Here is a 25,137-nt window from a genome sequence, read left to right as displayed (position 1 = left end):
TTCATCTGCACACAATGGCCTTTTTCCTTGTGGATATGTGAATATTGCATCATATTTGTGTATATTGAATGCAGGTGAGTGTAATGGATGTGTGTATAGTGTGGTGTTGTGTTTGTGTCATGATGATGATGATGATGATGATGATGATGAGATGATGATATGATGATAAGAGGAGGAAGAGGGTAAAACACAGGGCTGGTATGTAGCCTATTCCTCTCGAATAGCATCAAGGGGACCACTGGGCTTAACATCCTCATCCAATGGACAGATCACAATCAACAGAATTAAGATTCTCTGTGAATATAAGAGAACAGAGGGAGAGGTATCTGTATCTGTCGTAATATATACTACAATAGTGTGAAAAGGATAGATTGATACTCAACATATAGAAGAGATGGGCACAACAAAAATACTTCTATACGTTATAGCGTTCGGCCAAGTCTCTGGTTGCTGTGGCCACAGTGGCCAGCAGAGACAGTGGGGCTGAAAGCTAAAATATATAGTAGTCTTTTTGGCTGAAAGCTAAAATACATAGTAGTCTTTTTGTTGTATGTGTCTACGACTCAACATCTCCTCTACATGGTGAATAGCAGTCTATCCTTTTCATTATATTTTTATTATTCCATATTGGACTTTCCATTTTTTAATAATACTATATATACTACAAAATATATTATCAATTAAGTGAAAAATTCGCTACACTGAATAGTTTACAAAGAAGGACTTACTTAATTGTGAATAGCAGGCCAGGGGGAAAGCAATAAGCAAAATTGAATGTTTAAAATTCCTGGGTATGTGTATTATCATGAATTTTAGAACTGTTATCATCATATTATAAACTTAGGTTCACCAACTATTGTTGCATTTGCTGATTTTTGTCAAGCAAAATATTAGATAGTTATATTAATGTGTATACTGTCACCCTTAAATGTTATAAAGAATGCTGCTCTGGGACAGTTCTTTATAAACGACAAAGCTTTTTCCTCGTAAAAACATATAGTGAGTCTAAAATGCAATGTACACCCTTCCATTCATAGATAACAACTTGGAAATTCATGGCTACTCTGCAAAATGAGCTGTCGTCCTCTGAATTTTTTTGATGTCTGTTGACAATCCTGTCTGGTAAGGACCACAGACCATGCAGCAGTACTCCAGAAGATGACAGACAAACATAGTACAGTCAGTCTTGTTAATAGAGCTGTTCTATCTTCCATATGTTCTGCCAATAAAACACCTTCTTTGGTTCACCTTCCCCACTCCATTTTCTGCGTGATCGCTCCAATTTAAGTTGTTTGTGATTATAAAGCCTAAGTATTTAGTTAATTGACAGCCTTTAGATTTGTGTGATTTATCATGCAATCAAAATTTAACAAATTCTTTTCAGTAATCATATGGGTGACTTCACACTTCTTATTGTTTAGATTCAATTTCCACTTTTCGCATGATGCAGATATCTTATCTAAATCATTTTGCAATTGGTTTTGATTATCTGGTGACTACTAGATGGTAGATAACAGCATCATCTGTAAACAATATAAGAGGGCTGCTTAAATTGTCTCCTAAACCATTTATATGGATTAGGAACAGCAGGGAGCCTGTAACACTTCCTTGGGGAACACCAGGTATCACATCTGTTTTACTCTGCAACTTTCCGTCAGTTGCTGCAAACTGTGACCTTTCTGACAGGAAATCATGAATCCACTTGCACAACTGAAATGATGTTCCAGAGACATGCAGTTTGATTAGAAGCTGCTTGTGAGGAACAGTGTCAAGAGCCATCTATAAATCTCATGATTATTTATTGCTAAGGGGTCAAGTGTGTTTTCACAACCATTTACACTTGAGTTTGCACCTGAACTAATTATTCAAAATAATTTTTGAGAAGGCATTTAGTACAATTTTGGGTGATATTTGATGCCTACCACTGACTTTTAGCATGTACACTCCTGGAAATGGAAAAAAGAACACATTGACACCGGTGTGTCAGACCCACCATACTTGCTCCGGACACTGCGAGAGGGCTGTACAAGCAATGATCACACGCACGGCACAGCGGACACACCAGGAACCGCGGTGTTGGCCGTCGAATGGCGCTAGCTGCACAGCATTTGTGCACCGCCGCCGTCAGTGTCAGCCAGTTTGCCGTGGCATACGGAGCTCCATCGCAGTCTTTAACACTGGTAGCATGCCGCGACAGCGTGGACGTGAACCGTATGTGCAGTTGACGGACTTTGAGCGAGGGCGTATAGTGGGCATGCGGGAGGCCGGGTGGACGTACCGCCGAATTGCTCAACACGTGGGGCGTGAGGTCTCCACAGTACATCGATGTTGTCGCCAGTGGTCGGCGGAAGGTGCACATGCCCGTCGACCTGGGACCGGACCGCAGCGACGCACGGATACACGCCAAGACCGTAGGATCCTACGCAGTGCCGTAGGGGACCGCACCGCCACTTCCCAGCAAATTAGGGACACTGTTGCTCCTGGGGTATCGGCGAGGACCATTCGCAACCGTCTCCATGAAGCTGGGCTACGGTCCCGCACACCATTAGGCTGTCTTCCGCTCACGCCCCAACATCGTGCAGCCCGCCTCCAGTGGTGTCGTGACAGGCATGAATGGAGGGACGAATGGAGACGTGTCGTCTTCAGCGATGAGAGTCGCTTCTGCCTTGGTGCCAATGATGGTCGTATGCGTGTTTGGCACCGTGCAGGTGAGTGCCACAATCAGGACTGCATATGACCGAGGCACACAGGGCCGACACCCGGCATCATGGTGTGGGGAGCGATCTCCTACACTGGCCGTACACCACTGGTGATCGTCGAGGGGACACTGAATAGTGCACGGTACATCCAAACCGTTATCGAACCCATCGTTCTACCATTCCTAGACCGGCAAGGGAACTTGCTGTTCCAACAGGACAATGCACGTCCGCATGTATCCCGTGCCATCCAACGTGCTCTAGAAGGTGTAAGTCAACTACCCTGGCCAGCAAGATCTCCGGATCTGTCCCCCATTGAGCATGTTTGGGACTGGATGACGCGTCGTCTCACGCGGTCTGCACGTCCAGCACGAACGCTGGTCCAACTGAGGCGCCGGGTGGAAATGGCATGGCAAGCCGTTCCACAGGACTACATCCAGCATCTCTATGATCGTCTCCATGGGAGAATAGCAGCCTGCATTGCTGCGAAAGGTGGATATACACTGTACTAGTGCCGACATTGTGCATGCTCTGTTGCCTGTGTCTATGTGCCTGTGGTTCTGTCAGTGTGATCATGTGATGTATCTGACCCCAGGAATGTGTCAATAAAGTTTCCCCTTCCTGGGACAATGAATTCATGGTGTTCTTATTTCAATTTCCAGGAGTGTATTTTTGCCAATATCTCGAGCTTAGATTGAAGTTGCCGCCAACTGTAAATATAAATATAGTTCTTATGATGGCAGTGTGGTTCAAAACTTTTGTTTTCTATGTAAAGTACTGGGAAGTATACCTTTAAATTTCTGTAGAAAAAGAATATAATGTGTATCATGAAACAGAAATCTGCTGTATATTATCAGGTTAAAGTTATTAGTTTATAATACACACTTGAAATTTATATTTTTCAGTAATGTACTGCTTTTTTTTCAGTTGGCTTCATGTTATGCCATTCAGCCCTCAACCAAGAAAAGGCAAATAAGCTATGGCTGAGTGCTCTGGAGTCAAGCTGGGTAATAGCTTTATTCCGAGATGAAGTTTTGTACATTCATTCCTACATTCAGAGCTATTTTGACACTCTTAAAGGATATGGGAAGAAAATATCAGAAGTAAAAGAGTGCTATAATCAAGCGGTCCAGAAAGCGTGAGTTTCATCAGTCACTTAAATGTGTTTTGATGGCACTTATTAAACAATTGTTGTTTTTCATATCAGTGAAGTTATGAGTTGGTAACAGTATTACATAGCTGTTGGTAACCTTGCTACAGTAATTTCTCATTTTAGTACTCAAATTTGGGATTTACTCACTTTCCATTATTTACTGCTATTAAAAATTTTCTGTCAGATACATTTCAAGACAGTCTTATTCATATGTGAATGCATACAGAATGTTTAAAGCTATGTGGCAGTCTAGGCCACTGAAATATTCTCAAGGCTGGATCAAATAAGGATTTTGTAATTCATCTCCTTCATGAGTAAATTACACTTCCTTCATATTCTTCCCATAAATTTGATTGACTGTAACCTGCTGAATTAGTGTGAGGTATTCTATTGGCAGAAATCGTGAAATTGTTGAACATTACATGGACCATCAGTGGTGAGACTGAATCTCTTGTTGTTGACCATTTTTGTTTGAGTGATGTAATAATGTTTTTCTTGTGTGAGTAATTGATATTTTAAAGAATTTTCATTTATAACTGCTGGTAGCAAACTGGGGTGTTGTCTATGACAAGTGGTTATTTGTAGTTTCACAAAAGCTGTTGGAGAGCTGTCCTCCTCAGTTTTTGATGTAGGGATGGTTCCTTCAGAAAGGGCACAGCTGATTTCCTCATCTGTACTGTATGGTGTGTGGCAGACATTAAATAGTGCACCAAAACCATTTTGCTCCATTTCTGTTCAATTGCAAATTATGTGCAGGAAGAATAATTGTCAGTACAACGAAAAACCAGCCAAAGTTGCAAATATCACTTTTTTTTATTCACTAAATTACTAGTTTCAGACTGGAACCCATTTTCAAATCACTGTAACAGATAGTCAAATTGGTATGTCCAAAAGTGCAAAAAACATGTCAAAATTGTGCAAATGAACAGTTGCAGCACATATAGATAACTGTGCACTGTAACTGTTGGTATTCACATTTTTGACATGGTTTTTGCATTTTCAGAAATAAAAATTTGACTATCTGTTATGATGATCTAAAAATGGGTCCCAACCCAAAAGTAGTCATCAAGTGAATAAAAAAAGTGAAATTTGCAACTCTGGCTGGTTTTTCGTTGTACTGATTAACAGAAGTTTCTGACCTACAGTTATTCCAGCATGATGGAAGTTCATAGACTAATTGTCAGCACTTCTTATGTAAACCTCAATTTCTCTAAGTTTACCATCATGATCATTATGCCAGATATGTGTTGGAGATAATAGTATACTTCTTGACTCATATTGGAACAAGAACTGTTGCAATTCTGAGAATAAGGTTCTCCTTGATGCACAGTGGCTTCTTTACACTGTCTCCCATTACAGTTTGTTGAGCACTTCTGTGACACTTTCATGCAGGTTCCACAAATCCGTGAAGAACTGTGCACCTCTCTCTCTATCTTTCTTTTTCTTTCTTTCTTTCTTTGGGTCCCAGGATAATGAGCAATACTTAAGAATTGTTCAAACAAGGGTTTTTAATCAAACTCTGTCAGGAGTAAATTACATTTCCTTAAAATTTTCCCACATTATATTACATTTGTTTAATGTTGAAAGTCAGGTGTCAAATTTCATATCAGCACTGATTATTTATAAACATTCACACATTTTACAACAAATTTCAAATGACTTGACCGTACTGTATACAACTGCATTATTGTTTCAATTCAATCGCAACCTGTTCTGATATTCTATTAGTGGATGTTTTATCTAATGAAGTGGAACTAAATAGGAGACTTTCTGTGAGTCCATAAATATTGCTTTGCAGTGATGAATATTTCTGTATCTCTCTCTGTGGTACACATTTCTTTGCCTGTATAACTTTCCTCATACAAATTATTGTTTTAACATGCATTAGTTTTGGTAATCAGAGAAGGCGTTGGAGGGTGTGCTAGTTTATTTGGTAAACCAGGCAAACATTTACCTATATTGGTGTGGTGAACCACCTAAAACTATATGTGGATTTGAGAGTGAGCCAACCTGTCGTTGTTAATGCAGTGAACAGTTTCATTCTGGGCATTAAAAGTGTGAGCTGGTCTAGTCTTGCCTTTTGGGTACGTTGTAACAAAATCTTTTATGCACCTTAGACCACTGTAAAATTTTCGTTTATGTTTATTTAAGTGGGCTAAAGTCAATTACATGTAGTCTTAGATGAAGTTGCATCATATCCACAAATTATTACAGTCATAACTTGAATGTTGAATTATTTAAATACCAAGTGAAAATAACAATGAAAAGAATGCTATTAATCTTACAATGACACAGAATTTAAGAATTCATCCAATTTTGCTTTTAATAATAATAATAATAATAATAATAATAATAATAATAATAATGGACAAGGAATGGGAAAGACTTTACTAAAGCCTGTTAGGAGGAACCACCTCAGCATTTGGCCTGAATGGTTCCGGAAAATCTTGAAAATTGAATCAAGATGGCAGGATCAGGTACATGAGTTTGAATTATGCTTAAAAGTGTCATTTTTGTATACTTCTGAATTAATTTTAGGGACTTACAATTAGCAAATCGTAATTGGGTGTACCTAAAGGTGGTGTATATCGACAGCATTCAGTTCCCTCACTATTTTGCTTTTTTTGTCTTAATTTTTACTGTAAATATTTTTTTCTCAGTTTGCATTACACACAAAGGAGCAAAATAATATTGCTATAACTATTGCAGTATAAGATACCCATATCAAATATGTTCAAAGAAATTTTTTGACTTGAAGCTGGTTGTCATGAAATACATTCCATGATATTTCGGTTGGGCATCTGCCACTCATCCTAAGGTTAGTCACTGAAGACACATAAAGACGTACAGCCCCCCCCCCCCCCCCCCCCCAACAATTTATTAGTGTGCTGTGAGTATTCTGCACATGCATTAAGATCGTGGTGGCAGACTGACCAAACTACTTGGGAGGCAGCATCCTTACTGGCATGACTCAGGGTTGCCATTCACTGTGGTCATCTGTGCTCTCTGTTGTCTTTGATTAGAGCAGATCGTGGAGATAATAGTCTTCCCTGTACTATCCAACTTGTAGCTGCTGTCACGCTTCATTAGATTTTCTTTCAGGCATATTTCCATGCATTTCTGAATAATGGAATCCAAAAAAGATGTTACTGTGGCCAGAATTATTGTTTTATCATATTCTATTGAATGCTTGACTGCAAAAGGTGAGTGCAGTGCTGATGTTTAGTACAATGTTTCTCCACAGTACGCTTGGTCTGGCTTACATAAACCATGCCACATCGGCAAGGTATTTTGTAAATTCCACCTGTCTGCACTGACAAGTTGTCCATCTCTGATCCCAGAAGGTCTGCAGTCTTAGATGGTGGGCAGAAAACCACTTTCACCTGAAATTTAGAGAGAATTCTAAAAAAGAAATGGCCCGCATGAAATTGGGAAGTGGATGAAAAAAATGTTCAGTGTCAAAATCGGGTAGCTCATGAAGCTATTGTTCTTCCAGCTCTTCACATTAAAATCAGATTAATTAAACGATTTTTAAAGGTGAGGGATCAAACTGGCAGTGGGTTTGCATACTTTGCTGAAAAATTTCCTCATCTGGCCTCAGCAATAATAAAAATTGTATTTGTGGGCTCTCAGATCATGGAGCTTCAGCTAGATCAAAATTTTGAGACATGCCCGACTGACGAAGAATTGCAAGCATAGCACTGTTTCAATGAAGAATCCACATTTGGGAGGACGATGGTTCAATCCCATGTCCGGCCATCCTGATTTAGGTTTTCTGTGATTTCCCTAAGTCGCTCCAGGCAAATTCTGGGATGGTTCCTTTGAAAGGGCACCGCTGACTTCCTTCTGTATCCTTCCCTAATCTGATGAGACTGATGACATCACTGTCTGGTCTCCTCCCCCAAATAACCCAGCTCAATCCTCGGGATAAGTTCAAGTTCAATGAAGTATCAGAAAACTTCCTTGGAAGAAGATGAGCTGCAAATAACAAGGAAGTGAATCAAGTGATCAACACTTGTCAGGATCTTGGCTGTAACATGTCTTTGAAAGTGCATTTCCTGTACTCTCACATTGACTTCTTCTTAGAGAGTTGCAGTGATGTATCAAATAAACACTGAGAAAGGTTCCACAAAGACATACCTACCATGGGAAAATACTATAAGAATCACAGCATTTCTCTCCAAAAATAGAAAAAAAGTTCTTTTTGTATGTAGAACAGTGTAATCAATCACCTTAAGAAAAGACAGTTTCCAACTGACTTTCAGAATTTTGTTGTGGCCTTGCTTCCATCAATAATGAATTGTGTGAAGGCCAACAAAAATTGGTTGTTGTTCCAGAAGACATTGATGCTGAATGCAGCATAATTGATGTGAAAAAGGTATCCTTAAACATACTGAAGACTGCAATACATTTGAGTTTGCATGAACATTTAGCTGTGAAAAAGAGCTGTCCCTGATGAATTCCACACAGTTTAAGTGAAGCTGAATTCCATACAATCTAAATGAAGCTTGAAATATGCTCATGTCAATTAGTGTTACGAAATATTAAAAAAATCCTCTTAGGAAATGCAAAATATGTAAACAATATAGCAATAGGAGATGAAACCTTGCTCTATTCATAAGAATTGGAGAATAAGCAGTAATCAGCAGTTTGGGTGTTTCAAGATAAACTGAAACCAATAAAAGTGATTCGTTCGTGAAGCAGTTCCAAGAAAATTATAACTTGTTTCTTTGGTTACAAAGGCACATGTCATGACCATAGCTTTAGGGAATTGAAGAATAGTTAATGCTGAATGGTATAAAATTTGTTTGGCAAAAGTCATCATTTAAATCGGAAAAAACTATGGCATGTCAAACAATTTATTGTTTGATGGGGAAAAGTTGCCATTATGTGTTACTGAATCATTGCTCATATTCACCTGATGTGTCATTTAACTCATTGTTTTCATTCTCTTATGTCAAACAAAAAATGCACCTCAAGAAGTCATTGTATCCTTTGATAACCATGTTTTTGGGTACCAACATCGGAGTGAAAAAATGTTTCAAAAATTGATTTGAATGCTTGCAAAAGTGTGTAAATTTTGAAAGGGAATCTTTAGAGAAAACATAAAATGATTAGTACTGAAAAAATGCTTTTCTTTAATTATATGTGTTCCCTGGGTCATGCCAAATGGTGATCATTGCAGGGAACTCAACAAGTTTTGGATGGGTATGGATTTAGTTTTGGATGGGTATGGATTTTGTGAACATGGGGTTCCTGGGCTATAGAACTGATCAGCTCCAACATTTCTTGTAACTGTAGGATCTGGAAATGTTTTAGGCCATACATTGTGGCATGGCAGTGTATTGTTATGTCACAGAGAACAGTGATCTTTGCGTAACTGTTTGGATTAAGATGTTGGTAAAAGCTCCTCTTTTTTAAGTGTAATCGGGGAGGGGGGGGGATGAGTCAGTTTCAAGGTGTACCAGTGGGGTATGACTGTTTGGGCAAAAAGTGCGTTCTAGCTAGGGCTAGTCTTTGTTTGAATTGATATTCATTTCCCTAGCCACTTGTGAGAATGTGAAATCTTGTTTTCGGAAAAAGCCTTCGTCAGAAAAGAAAGGAAAACACACACAGATGAACACAAGCATGCACACCTTAATTGCACATGAGTGCTGTCTTCAATCACCATGACCAGACTGCAAGTGTTGCGTTGAGCAAAAGCAGCTATCTGTAATGGGGCAGGGAAGGGGGAGGGATAGCAAGGCGCAGTTGGGGTAGAGAAATCTCTTGTGGAGTGTGCTGTGACTAGAATACGGCAGAATAAGGCTGCCAGGGGAAAAGACTGGTGGGTGCGCTGGCAGAGAGTAGTGCATAATGAGGGTGAGGAAATTTGAATTGGGAGAAGGTGATAGGACAGAGCGGGCAGAGACTGTTTGGTGGTGGGTGTGGGGACAGTAGGTCATCGTAGGTTGTGCCTGTCTTCACCTCCATGTGTTGTCTTTATGGTGAGTAGCAATCTTATCTTTTTCATAATTGTTGATATTCCAATCTGGACTTACCATTGTTTCAATTTTCGGTTTTTAACAAAAATTCTCCCAGTGGCTCATTTGATCCATTAAAGATTATTCATGCCATGCCAAATAAACAAGTCCATGTGCTTTAGCCTACCTGTAAAGATATGGCCATACTTGCTGTGCTACTTAGTAATAACAAATCATTTTATGCATGACATGCAGTGTACTTATTGATATTAAAATAAATGATGGAACCTTTGACACACTGTCATCATTTTAAATACACTAAACATTGGAGAGGCTTGCAAGTTCTTATAAATCAGACAGTTGCTCAAAAAATTGCTTAATACAGACAATAAGAACTGTACTAGTAAACAAGCTGTTAAATGCATAGAGATCATAAATTTTAAAATACATATTACACATGTCTTATCATCAGCTAAAATAGAAGGCACATACCCAAATAAGATTGGTTCTGCCTTCTCATCAGAATCTAAAATGTTCCTGTTAAGATGTGGTATGCTGAAGTGCATATTCCACATTCACAAAAAGCAAGTGGGTGCTCTCGCCTGTGTAAAAAGCTGTGTTTCAGAGGTCAGTGCCTTGTATGGAAACAGGCCGCATCAGTATCTGTGACTGGAAGACAGGAGCAAGGACATGGCTTATTTCCTTCCCCAAAAGTCTCAAATCTGAGCTTATGGTCTGTCTCTATAGATGTTGTCATCAATGGGACATTAAACCTGATTCTTCCTTCCTTCCAGCCACAGATTTGGGATGCAGTGGCACTGACTTGTATCAGTATAAGGAAATGCTCTCTGAAGCATAGCTTTCTACACCGGCAAAAGTAGCCATTTGCTGGTCATGTATGTAGAATATACATTTCCGTATGCTCCATTTTAATGAAATAGATTTTATGGAGGACAGAACCAAACTTATTTGGGTACATGCCCTCTATTTTAATTGATAATGGGATTTGCAGGGCAAGCATTTTAAAATTTGTGAATTGTCTAGACTGAAATCTAAACTTATTGTATGGTTATGTAATATGTTTAACCATATTGTATAGTAGTACATTAAAATAGCCTTTACCCATTATCATTGTACTTTAGTATTGTTTCATATATGTACTTTAATTTCACTATAGGCTTTGTTAAATGGGTTATCCATCTGTTGTTTTAATCTGCTGTCGTTCTGATATGTAAGTTTACATTTTATAGGAATAAATTATTACTTTATTTCCTCACATAAAAATGTTGTGATGCAGGGCACACCGACACCAAGAAAGAAGGAAGTTTCTGCGTACAACTTTAAAGGAACTTGGCTTGATACTTACAGACCAGCCAGGATTACTTGGTCCTAAGGTAAATTTATTTAACTTCATAACTATCACAGATAAATTATGAGCCAGATGTGCTAACCAATTCTTACCTTTAGGAGACAGAGTTTTAAATACTGACTGTAGGCAGAAATAAAAGTCAAAGTGACAACACTATCCCAGTTTTCGGAACTGTTAATTCCTTCCTCGGATAAGAGGGAGGGAGAGGTTAGGGAAGTTTAAAAAGGAAGGGCAGGTGACTTAGACCCCAGGATGAGAGTGACCACCTTTAGTGAAGATAGGGCTAGACAAAAGATGAAGGGGGAAGCGTTAAAGAGAGTAGGAGGTTAGAGGTGGTAAGCACTGTGCCGACTTCACTCCAAAGATAGTAAGAACTGAGTGAGAACCTTTGGCATTGCTCCCAAAGACCTTGCATTAAAAGTCCCCATCTGTGGCTGCAACCCATCCTTCTACCAATCCTCTTTAAATTCCAGATTGATCAATCCTTATTCCTTATGCACCTTATCTCTGATCAAGATATTGCCTCTGCCAACCACTATTCCCAACAACTGCTGCCTCTCTTTCAAATACTCCACCTGGTTGTGCTAACACACTCAGTGCAGATCTTCTTGAAGCCAGCAATAAAGATGAGCAAAATGCCTCATGCTACTTAAAGAAGCTATCCAGCCAGTTGATCAAATATTTCAACCAAGGTTTCTCTTTCCCCTGCTCCCACAACTACCATCCACAACACTGCCACCAACATCCCCCGTCCTAGCCAACAAGCCCACCTCCCAGTCCCAACACATCTCCCACAACCCCCAACTGTAACTGTTATCAATCATCAACACCTCATAACCCTGATGTCTATTCAGTCCTTTATCTCTTATCCTTATCACTCCCTGATCTTGAAACATCCATTCTTTTCAGAGCCCTAACTTTCAGTCCCACAACAAAATTCAAACACACTGCCCTAGTTGAAGAACCCCTAACCTTACCTGGCAATACCACTTCACCACCCACTCCCAACTAACAATGAACAGAGTGAGCATTGAATTCTGGTTAGACAGGCCCTGTCTCATATCCAAGAGTGATCCTTCTCCTCTTGCCCAAAACCATCATTTCTCACTTCCAGCACTGCCTCTTAATCCTTCCTGAAAAATACCACCAAAATCTCAAACCTCACTCACGCTGACTCCTGAAATATCCATGTCCTGAAGGCATGCTGCTCCATCAACTTTTCCCTCTGGACAAAGCCTCCATTGCTGTAGTACGTGAGTGTGAGGACTATGTGGCAGAGGGACATTATCAGCTCTTGGACACCTCATTATACAAAACTGTTAATGATAGTCCCATTCCCCTTCCATCCAGACTAGGATAGAGAAAATACTGAAACCTTAGCCCCCACACAATGACTTAAACTACTTCCATAGAACTCCTTACCTTTCCTGATCCACGAACCCTCACTTTCTACCTACTTCCCAAAATACATGAAAACAACCATCCTGGCTGTCCCATAGTAGCTGGCCTCAAAACCTCCCACCAAATTCATCTCAACCCTGGGTTGACCAGCACCCCTAACTCACCACACAGAGCCTCCTGTCCTACATAAAAGACAACAGTCACTTCGTGGAATGTCTCAAATCCGTTCCCATTCATCTGGCACCTGGTACCTCATTGTCACCATCGATGTGACCTCACTTTCCACAAACCTCCAACATGCACAGCCCTAGAACACTAATTTTCCCAATAACCACCTGAAAATCATCTTATTGTCACCCAAGCCAATTTCGTAATTATCCATATCTATTTCACTTTTGAGTGGCAAATGTACAAACAAATCAGGGACTGCTGTGGGAAGCAGGATTGCCCTTCCTAAGCCAATCTTTTCTTGAGCCATTCCCCAACACCCAGAAACTTGGCTTCTTAACTTGGTTCAGAGTTATTGATGACAGCTTTGTGGTCTATATGTAGTGAGGAAGAACTCCTCTGCATCCTGCAAAAACTTAATTATTTCTACAGCTTGAATTCACCTAATGCTTTTCCAAAGCCACCTTCCTTAACTTTGACCTCCACCATTTCAAACTTCAGTCCAAATAAACCAAACCAATAAGCAGCAATGCATATAGTTTGACAGCCGCTCCTCCTTCCACAGCAAATGGTCATTTCCGTACAGCCTAGACATTTGTAGCAAATGTGTCTGCCCCACCAGTAAATCCGTCTACACCAACAGCAATTACTTCTCAGGCTTTCCTCCACTACAGTTATGCCTCAGATACCATTCCCAAACAAATTCCCTATCCAACATCCTCCTCTCACCCTCCGACTATTACAATTACCCACAACCAAAAAACTTGGACGCATCTTGTTTGTCACTTAGTACCACCCAGGCCTTGAATGACTTAATACTTTACTCTGTCAGTCCAATAACTTTGTCAAGTTAAATTCTGAAATGAGATCTTCTCTCTTTCATATTCTTCCCAAACCATCCACTGCCCTCCTAAGCTCTATATCAGCCTAGTCAAACTATATGGTATTCTCAAAACATTATACATACCCAAAGATACCTACCCTTGCAATTGTCTCCTCTGTAAAATCTGCCCCATGCACTCACCCGCTACCACCTTCTCTTGCCCCACAAATGATAAATCCTACAATATCAAAGGCAGAGTAACTTGGGAAACTACATGTGTTGTTTATCAGCTAACTTGTGTCAACTGTGCAGTGTTATGTATAGGCATGACCACTGCTAAACTCGCTGAGCACATGAATGGCCATACAAGAACTGTCCGATCGGGTACCAAGGTGCTGAGCATGCTCTGCAGCATGGCTCGAGGGATCTCAGTGCTTCCTATACTACATGGGTATTTGAATCCTCCCACCCTATACTTGTTTCACTGAACTCTGGAGATGGGAATTTGTTCTCCAACATATCCTTGCATCTCAACACCCTCCTGGACTTTATCTGCAATATATGATGGTAGTAACTGTTCCCGAAAGAACAGTTACTGTTGATGACCATGCAGCTTTTGCTAGAATGAAATGATAATTAAATGGACACCCTTGCTGCAAACAGGCGTTTATATACTTCATTGGGGACATGTTGAAAATGTGTGCTCTGACTGGGACTGGAACCCGGGATCTCCTGCTTACAGGGCAGACGCTCTATCCATCTGAGCCTCCGAGGGCACAGAGGATAGTGCACCTGCAGGGACTTATTCCTTGCACACTCCCCGTGAGACCCACATTCTCAACATGTCCACACCACTACATTCGTAGTGCGCCTAATAGATGTTTGCCCATCATACTCATTACTCATGGCAGAGTAATCTACCAAGTCCTGTATGAGTTCAGGCATAGCGTGTGCGTTCGCACGAGAAGGTCAATGGCCGGGAAGCCATATTTTAACTATATATGACGGTAGTATCTGTTCCCGAAAGAACAGTTAGCGTTGATGACCATGCAGCTTTTGCTGGAATGAAATGGTAATTAAATGGACACCTTTGCTGCAAACAGACATTTATATACAGAGTGTATACGACCCGGGAGATCTGGGAAAAACCCGGGAATTTTTCCATCCGGGAGAAAACCGGGAAAAACCCGGGAATTGTTTAGAATTCCGGGAATTTTTCATTGTTTTATTTTGCAGTTAAATTTTTGTGATTTTGACTGGTAAGAACCAATACTCTAACAAAGGATATTATTGTATCCCACAACTGCAGAATGATACTGCAGCAACAAAACATGAATGGGGGGGGGGAACTTAAGTTGCAAAGGAAATGTGTCGTATACAACAACAAAACAGTGCTCATACAAGTGTCTGCCAACAGTAAAGTGTGTCAAAGGCTTTAGGAACACTGTGCAATGCTTTATAACAAATTGCCTCCGATGAGCGTGACGTGACAACTGTTTAAATTAGATTCATTTGAGCAGTTGCAGGCGGGCTCTTGCGCATGCGAAGTTGAGTCGCGTATGAGTAGTACCTTCTCCCGTTTCCAGTTACACAAGTGTGACTGGGCGCTACTACTTAATATTGCCCTGGTTCGGAAATATCGTAGATCCGGGGCTGATGCACAGAGCAGTCCGAGTTGTGGTGGGGAGGTGGGTCCCCTCCACGTGACCTGTTTTTACGTTCAGTGATTTTGTTATTCCTCTTCGTTTATTGCTCTCACGTTAAATGATAACAAAAGGAATTTTTGCGGCGGGGGGGGGCTATCAATTGAATTAAAATACGTTCGCATAATTACGGCAGGCTAAAATATGTTAATAGTTTCAGATTTTGTTTCCACAGTCAAGCAGTAATCGCCTTACAGAACAATGAAGTTATTTTTGTGGTTTGCTAAAGAGATTTAGCTTTTATTAATCCTTTCTACTGAGGCAGTCAATTTATTTGAAACAAAGTGTTTAATTTCACACTATTGGCTAGTTTCAACTGTTCGCTGCATTTGAAGTGCACGTATGGAATTATGCTATAATAAAGAACCAAACATGAGTACTGGTACTCCAAGAAAATTTACATGCGGATGTGCATTTTAAGCTGAATTATGCACTTTAGTATGGTTCGCGAAATTCCGACGCTCTTGAAGTATCCTTTGATATCTTGTTTCTTTTATGACATAATGTAAGATCTTTTAATGTTTTACACGTACAAACATATGGGCTTAGTGCGTCATCCTAGCTGCGCAAGCGCGGTGACGCGTTATCTGGTGCTTTCTTGCAACTGCTGAAATGAACCTATTTCTAACAGGTCATGGGAAAATATTGCTAATGGTAGTTTGAAAAGCGTTACATTCAAAGCAGATTTCCTTTTACGCAAGATGAATTATGTGTGAGAATGTACAATGAATTTCTTAAATCACAAAGCGTTTGACTCTCATTTAAAAATCAACTCTTTGAGGATGACCATTTAGAAGTATTTCGAGCCCAGAAGATGAAACATTTGCGTCGTTATTAAAAATTTTACTGGCACATTTGTGTGTGTATCTTAAAGTGCAACACGTGCAAAAAATATCAATAGTAGCTTCTCTTCCAACTTATTAATCTTCGAGACCAATATTATATGTGAATGCTGTGTATATTAATTTAAGCCATTAACTTTTCTTATTTGTGTATTCGCGCTACTTAAAGAGTGATCTTGCTATTGGCTGACTACATCACATGTCCTATTGCTGTCATCGCCTGGCGAGATCACGTGAATGAGCTACGACGCTTACAAAAGCGCACCGCAATCTCAGTTTCAGTGCTTCAGAAAGTGACATGCATTATTTGGTGGAATTCAAATTTATACCTTCATAATACGAAAATATGCAGCGTACATGTTGCTGCACATCAAAGGTCTTTCAAAACGTGGTTTTTTCCCCCTGAGTTTCATTTTCTGAAGTGCCTGGAAATTCTATGTCGGTATATAAAACCATAAGCATTCAAAGGATTGATGACTTTTACAGTACCGAGGAAGAGTATACTGTCACTTAACACGGAAAAAGTGTATTTTGATCCGGGAGAAAATGTATTTTTAACCGGGAAATCCGGGAATTTTTTTTCCTTGTCCACGTATGCACCCTGATATACCACTTGTAGTGGTGTGGACATGTTGGGAATGTGGATCTCACGGGGAGTATGCAGGGGATAAGTCCCTGCAGGCACACTATCCTCTGTGCCCTCAGTGGCTCAGATGGATAGAGCGTCTGCCATGTAAGCAAGGAGATCCCAGGTTCGAGTCCCAGTCGGGGCACACATTTTCAACATGTCCCCAATGAAGTATATAAACGCCTGTTTGCAGCGAAGGTGTCCATTTAATTATCGTTTTATCTGCAATAACACATCCATCTGCCCCCCCTCCCCCCCCCCCCAAAAAAAAATCTTTTTTCATTTTACTTTTTATTCTTTCATTTTTGTTTTCTTATATATTATGTCTTATTTGTTTTCTTTATTACTTTTATGTTTTTCAGCTTTGTTCTCCTTCCTCAACTCTTTCTCTTTTTTCCTAATATCTAGGTCCTAATTGCACTATTCATTTCTCTTCTCCTAATCTATTATTACTTCTCACTCTGTCCTTATCATCTCTGGACTGAAGCTCACAGTTCTTATCAGTATACATTTTTGACCTCTTTGGCCTCCTACTCTCCCACGTCATCTTTGTCTACCCTCATCCTTGCTATAGGTGGGCCCCTCTCATCGTGAGGTCTGAGTGACCTACCTTGTTAACCTTCCCAATCTATCCCTCTCTCCTACCAGAAGAAAGAACTAATAGTTCCAAAAGCTTGGATAGTGTCATCTCGTTTGCTTTGATATGTACTGGCTGGAAGTACTAAGCATTTGGCCTCCTGAAAGTAAGTACAGGCCAGCAATTCTGTCTCATAATTTATTAAGTATCACAAATGTATGTGGAGCTGCATGTACATAAACATATGCATTTTTGCTTATGTGAAACTCTCTCATCCCCTCTCTCTTTATCCTCTCCATCCTCCTCACCACTCTCTTTTTCCCTCCTCCCTCCCCCCCCCCCCCCCCCTCTCTCTCTCTCTCTCTCTCTCTCTCTCCCCCCCCCCCTCCCCCCCCCCCCTCTCTCTCTCTCTCTCTCTCTCTCTCTCTCTCTCTCTCTCTCTCTCACACACACCACACACCACACACACACACACACACACACACACACACACACACACACACACACACACACAAACAAACACTGGCACAACAACAACAAAATTTCTAACATTTTGTAGAAGAAAATGTGTAGATCTTTGTATTAAAATTTAAATACAGTGTTTTATGTGTGAGTAATTTTATGTCTTTTTTAAGAAACAGCTATGAGATTTTGTAGCAGTGCAATGTCTTAGAAGGATTTTATCATGAGTTGATACAAGATTAATTTGAGTTGCACATAAAGCAAAATATCATGCGTTTTAGGTTATTACAGTGTGACTGAAAGAAAGGGCATCAAGCACATCAGTCTTCACTGATTCAAACCCTTTTACCTATTGTATTGGCTTAGAGATGAAGCCTATGAAGAAAAAGTGAGCAGTCAGGTGTCAAAGGTTAAGTAGTTCAAACACCTACTTGTCTCACGTTCTTGTTGTCTTACCTGTGGTGGCAATAACACACTAAGAAATATTGCATCTTGCATTTTCTAATGTTATTTGCTGATGTGTGCTTTATATTTGTGCTCCCCACACCCTTTCCCACTCCTTTATAGTTTGTACAAACACCTTAACCTGTTGTTCTGTATATTTGAGAAGAGGAGAGTAAGACAAGTCATTCATGGTTTAGTTAGACTGTTTGAAATATTGCCTGAAAATTTTCACTCAGTATTGTTAAAGCACAAGATTGTATTTAAGTCTATAATTTGATGTGTATTATATTATGGAAGTAACTCAGCAGGCTGTTTCAGCTTTAGTGTATTTCATAAAGGTCAAATAGTTCTTAATTGTTTTGTGGGTGTTATGTATCTGTCCTAAAGAATAGCATGGTTTTATGCTTCAAATGTGAAAGAAGGAACAGATATCAGAGTAAATATATGGTTTATAACCAGGAAATAAGCTCTTACACACCAACCGTTGTTGTTGTAAATGGATGTTAGAACCAATGTGTCAGAAACTGTGCATATAATAACATTTGTTGTTGACTTTTTGATGTAGGGGAATAGAGAAATTAAAGTGCTGTGACAAGGTACAGACATCGAAAGTAGTTATCTAAGAATTCAGAATGGAGTTTGATGAAAGGAAAGGAATTTTTTTGCTGCAGCTGTCAGAAAACTGTGACCATCAGGAAATTAATTCCTGGGTGTGAGCAGATGTGAATATTGTAAAAAAAGTAGTGGGGGAGTGGAAGGAATAAAAGTCACATAGAAATAAAAAGAAAATATTACTTCTAAATGTCATGTGCATAACTGAAAACAGAGGTGTTCGACTGGAAAACAGTGATGTAATCTGTTGGCCTACTATATGTCTGTTCCAATTTATGCTTCAGGAATCCAGACAATGTTAAAATGAGAGCATGTAACAGGAACATGAAGTGAAATTTATAATAATCAGACTAGGGTACATGATCATCAGTAAGATAAGAAATGGAGACAGTTTACGGAACAAAAGAGCTGTTATATGAAGGATATTCAGTAAGATTAAAGTAAAAGAATATAAAACAATAGTGATTTTCATTGGCTAATGGTTAGCATTGATTGCTACTAATATAGATGTGATCTGTGTGAGTCTTGGTGATAACCACAGATTTACAGACACACTGTGGTCCAAAGTGGGATTAATATGTCTTATTAAGACCACATTGATAGTTTTCTTGACAAAGAAGTAGGAGAATTGACAGACATTTCTCCAGAATGATGTTAAATTGAAAAGAATTGCAGCAGGATGTGGGAGTTGTGCTTTCTCCTTCTCTTCCTCCTCACTCTTCTGTGGCTGATACACATGGGCTGGTCATGTCACATGCATACCAGCTTAATGGTACCTTGTGTGTCTACTGCTTGATAATACCAAGCTACCAATTGCCAGCTTGTAATTTACAAGTGTATAGCAACCAGTGGGTGTCATAGCTCTTAGCCATCCTTGGATGAATCTATTGTATCCCAAATCTAAGATTAGAAGTTTTTAGCATAGGATGAATGTTTAACCATCTGACTAAATCTGTCTTAATTAATATAGCCTTTGGTTGCCAGTTGCCATTCATTCAGTAAAAGATACCTCAATGTCATGTGACTAAGTTCACTACACCAGCAGCTATATCTCTCTCACTGCACTAACTATTGTCCTATTAACACAGGTTTTCACTGCCCATGTTGCTCATGTTAAAACAGCCAAGCTGTGTGGCCATGGACAATATATAGAACTGTGTAATAGCATTTCACTCCCATCTGCAGGAGGCATCTTCAGAGATAAAAACTGGCAACTACATATGTAATTCAAGGGGCCCTGATTTTATAGGCACATTATAAGCTTTATATCAAGGGTGGACAAACGCGCTATTGCGGGTGTGGGCGCTCGTTAGTTCCCACACTGCTTGCTCATGGGCACTATCAGCCAGCACTTCCCCCTCCACCTCTCTGCTAACACCACTCATTTGTTGCTGGTGTGTGTGTGTGTGTGTGTGTGTGTGTGTGTGTGTGTGTGTGTGTGCCAAGATGGCCTGACCACTTCATGTCTTTAGTCTTGTCAGTATCGAAGTCTCTTTTGTATTGGCTGTAGGACAAAGTTAGTGAGAGGCTGAGGAGTTAAGATCCTCAAAACAAAAATCAATCAAATCCATTCGCTTCAACCCACAGTGAGAAGAATATTAAGTTCTTTTTTTTAACACAAACCAGCCTTCAGTGGCTCTTTTTTAATGTTATTTTACTGGTATGGAAGGTGTACCACCTGAAGCAACATTTTCAACTCATTCATGAGAAACTCATGATCACTTTGGAGGAAGGCCAAACTTCTCCAACTAAAACAGAAGAGAGAGGAAGATGTAAGTTCGTACAGGTGTACTGTATAAGGTAATTGGATTGATAATAAATAAATAAATAAAATGTACTCACCAAGCAGCAGCAGAACACAAAAATTAGACAAGCTTTTGGAGAAAATGGCTTCTTCTTCAGGCAGAAGGGTTGAAGGGGAAGGAAGAGGGGTGAAGGAAAATGACTGGAGATGTCTACTAAGAGGTAGATTTCAGGAAAGTCTCCAAGTGCTGCAGGTCAGGGGAGACTTACCAGACAAGATGAAAAGGAAAGACTGGTTGTTGGGGACTGCACTGGATGATATTTGAAAACTCTCAGGTTTTCAAATCTCATCCAGTGAATTCATGTTTGAAGCATTTTCCATTATTATGGCAGTGATTTTAAACTTGATGTTACATTTGGGGATAACATTTCAAATTTGATAAGGGTTGTGTTTCCTTCTTCGTATTGGGAGCACTCTAGAAAATAAAACTTCAATTGAGCCTTCTGATTGATAAAATGTGCCATGAATGTATAGAAACTATTATTTATAGTTGCCCATCCACTGTTGCCTGCGGTGGTCAAGTCGTTTTTAATTTTGTTGGATAACTGGGCATTAGAGAGAGAGGGCAAAACATATTTATGAATTTTTGAAAATTGTCTGTATATAATATCATAATTTTATTTAATATAATAAACTTGACAGGTTTACTTATGGGTTGTTGCAAATGAAAATAAGTTTAGGATGAGGGTGTCACAAAAGAAAATAAATGATAATCTGATAGGGAACCAAATGAAAATGGCAGACTGAATACAGATTGAGAGTCACTTCAGTTTTCTGTAAGGGAAAGTTCATCTGAAGTGAAAGCAGACCTCAGTGAGGACAATTCACTAGAACAATTTCTCAGATTTCTGCAGAAAAATCATTTGTGTTGGCTTCATAACCCACATTGTTCCAAAGGTACTGTTGGCTGCTTGGACTTTGGACATATCTTCAGGTCTGATGAGAAGCCAGGAAAACAGGAAGTTATCTATTGGCAGTAATGACATATTCCTCTTTTTACTCAGTTTGGTAAAATGATACATATACAGCTTGAATCTCTTCTACTCGAAGGAGTTGTGGTTGACTTATATCCTGAAACATTAAAATATGTTGGATGGAAAAATTAAAATGATTACTATTAAAAAGCACTTTTTCAGTAACAAAAACTTGAAATGAGAACAAATGTACATTAAGTGTATTCTGTAATCTCTAAATGCACTAATATATGTGTAAAATTTAATGATGTAATGTACATAACATTATTATTTAATGAACATATATGGAGGACCAATATTGAATGGAGAGCACATGCTGTGAGGTGAATCAGTGCGTCAGCCAAGAGTACAAAGAGTGGTGGGGTGGCTTCAGAGCTGCTTTGTGATCTGCTCTTTGTGATGTCACGAATGGTATGGGAGCAGTGAGCCACCGCTGGGAACTAAATCAGTGAGTGAGTCAATATCGCAAAGAACAGAGTGACTCCTGAGTCAGGAGTGAGGAGTCAGTTCCTTTCAGCTTGCTAGCTCCTAAGTAAGCTGCCAACTACTTCCTCTCTGCTGAGTACTGTATCTCACCATGAAGCATCAAATGGGCTGCCATGGCAGCTCTGTGCAAGCTGTATCTTCAAACCAATAGCAGAAATAAAAGGAAAGAAAATGTTTTCTGCATTAATGCAGTGTTCAAAAGAACTTTGTTATTTTCATGGCTGGCAAAACCTGCTCACAACAGTTACGTATATAAATAAAGACATACACATCATCTGTAGCATATTTTTCTGCGGCTAAGTCTGGGCCCACTGATGCAGCAGCCTGCCCTAGAATTTTCATTCACTGGCTACATAGGAGTGGTATTTTAGACATGAAGGGCAACAGCTCATTGTTTTTTGAGTCCTTGAAGGCTCAAACTCTTTTAGTCAATTTAGGAGTGGATCACCCACCTCTAGTCCAAACAGAGCTACTAAATTCACTGGAAAGAAGTATTTTATATATTGAAAATAGCTGTATTCAGAGGAATAATTGTAAACAAGAAGTCGATGCTGAAGTTGCCAACAACTCTGGTCCATGTGAATGTCATTCAATCAGTTCTATTTTCATAAGGTTGCACTGATGAGGCTACATATCTGGCCACTTGATGAGCCAGTTCACTTACAAGAACAACTCATTTACTTACATTTAGCATTTAAAAAATTGGTTATTCCAATGAGGAGGTGGAATGAGCACTGTGACTACAAAAAGACAATTACAGGACTAATGAGGAATAATAACTACAAAGTTTTTTTTTCTCTTGAACTGTCAAGATTACTTATGGAATTGGGTAAAATGGGGTTTAAATGATTTTGAAACCTATTAGGAAACTAAAGTGATCCTTCAGAACTGCAAAAGATGTGCTTTGCTATGTAGAGACAACAAAATAAAATTTTATAAGTCAAGCATCATAGCCAAGAGAACACATTATCACATGCACCTGTTCAGAGGCAATAGAAATTTATGAACAACATGATAATTTTAACAGAAAGGAATAAATAGTTAAATAAAATGAAATATGGGCACCAACTTCACACCAAGAAATCAGCTTAAATGATTGATCACTATTAATTGAGAATGGTGTCATTGGAGATAATCACAGGCTCAGCATCACTCGACAAATGGTAGTGCAATGTGGTTTATAATGCACGTATAAATTCAGGGCTCTCTTAAGCTATCAATGCAATTGCCAGTTCTGTCTCTGAAGGTATCTGCTACAGATGGGGATGAAATCTTAGTAAATTGTTTTATACATTGACCATGGCCTCTGAGCCTGGAACTTTCCACAGAAATGCTGTCTTACTACTGCAGATGGAAGTTTTTTACTATAAGTAGATGACCCAAGCGAATTTCAGGACCTCCGGTTTCCATGTGATTATTTTATGTGCCACTACCAACAAAATGATCAACTTTTGTGTCAATTGGAGTTCTCACTACTGCTGTGAATTTTTCCCAAGTGCAATTGGAATGCAATTCTGTGGCGTTCCTCTTCTTCTTCGTCATCATCATCATCATCATCATCAGTCACTGTGTTTTTTGCCTTGCAGATCTCCTTCATTGGGAGGTAACAAATGGTCCCAGTCACCACATTCAATTTGTCAATCATTTGTCTTCCAAGAGAAAGCTACAAAAGTGTATGATCGTCAAGTTGAATTGGTTGCTATATTATTAGCTATGTAACATTAGAATGCTTTTAATATAGGTGGTAGCACTGGGTACATGGTAGACCACATCACTGTAGCATTCCTCTGAGACAATGAAATTTCTGTGGTGACAGTGTAATTGATTTATGAGTGGTGTTCTGCTGTGATGGACTTGCAGTAACTAATGTGAAGGTTTAAAAGTAGTTCTGAACTTGGAGGCTTTTTGGAGTGTGCAGTAGAATATCTTGGCTTGAGCTCTTTACTGCTGAAAGTAGTATACAAGTGTGTAAGAGAGATTCCTGGAGAAGGGGGGGGGGGGGGGGGGAGGAGGAGAGCTATAATTCCTGTTTCCAAGGATATAGTACAGATCATTGCAGAAGATATTCTTGGTGTCAACATCTTAAGCCCAGGTTCACATTTTGCTCCCCAGACTAACAAGAAACACACCACTGACCCATATCTCTGTGGCATCTGAAATTCAAACAAGATTCAGCTTAGTGTCCAAAATAACTTAATTCTAAACTTTTGTGTAATGGTTAATGTTGTTTGCAATTTCAACTTTTTGAGATGCAATCTTAATCCTGCTTCCAAAACAGTAAAAAATTAGTACTTTTCTAAGTATCTTTTGTAATGTAACTCAAATTTCGTGAATGGAAAACTGTCGACTAGATTACTGTGCTGAAAAGACTAGCTTCTTATTTGATATGAACTATGTATGCCTTCCTGAAGTACATGTGTTGTGATTTTCATAATCATTGATGCCAGGATGATTCCGCTGGGAAAAGACTCCCAAAAAAAATGATTAACCGCTCATTCATCTAAAGTGTATTATCCAAAATGCTCCATGGTCTCTTCTAGTGCTGCTTCATTTAATACCATTGTCCACTTTTTTATAGTGGTAGTAACACTTTAAAGCTTAACAAATTTTACATACAAAAGGGCTGCATTGCATCTTTTATGCATGTTACATGAGGCTTAAATCATGGCTTGAAATCGGGTGGACATGTGGAGCAAAAACAGATTGTTAATGAAGAGAAAAATGACGTTGATGGTTACACACTTTTTTCTGGGGGGGATGGAAAAGGATAGAAACAAATGTTTCATCTCCCAGGAAGTCCTTAATGTATTAAGAATACTATTAGCTTTTGTGCATAGTATGTTGCATTTTTTAATCTGAAAGGATTAAGGTATATTCAGTGGAGGATTTAGAATTGTCCACAATAGCATTACACAAAAGAACATAAGAAGTAGTGAGCTTGCTAATAATGAATTAAATGTCTGTGCACTTGGATGTTGCTTGTTACAATGGCTCCAATATCCCAGAAACAGAACTGATTTTTAGAAGGTGCT

General features: G+C 39.3%; 1 protein-coding gene across 4 annotated transcripts in view; it reads left to right on the top strand.

The window, feature by feature from the left end:
• Positions 1-25,137, top strand: part of LOC126183445 (membrane-associated protein Hem) — a 176,888-nt gene that overhangs the window by 44,683 nt on the left and 107,068 nt on the right. For all 4 annotated transcript variants that reach the window (XM_049925436.1, XM_049925434.1, XM_049925435.1 and 1 more), the window contains exons 7-8: positions 3,624-3,834; positions 11,110-11,206. In XM_049925436.1, coding sequence (XP_049781393.1) covers positions 3,624-3,834; positions 11,110-11,206 — 308 coding nt within the window. The remainder of the gene's footprint in view (positions 1-3,623; positions 3,835-11,109; positions 11,207-25,137) is intronic.

The sequence above is a fragment of the Schistocerca cancellata genome, chromosome 4 (assembly GCF_023864275.1).
Source record: "Schistocerca cancellata isolate TAMUIC-IGC-003103 chromosome 4, iqSchCanc2.1, whole genome shotgun sequence".
Taxonomy (NCBI): domain Eukaryota; kingdom Metazoa; phylum Arthropoda; class Insecta; order Orthoptera; family Acrididae; genus Schistocerca; species Schistocerca cancellata.
This window is presented reverse-complemented; position numbering and strand designations above follow the sequence as displayed.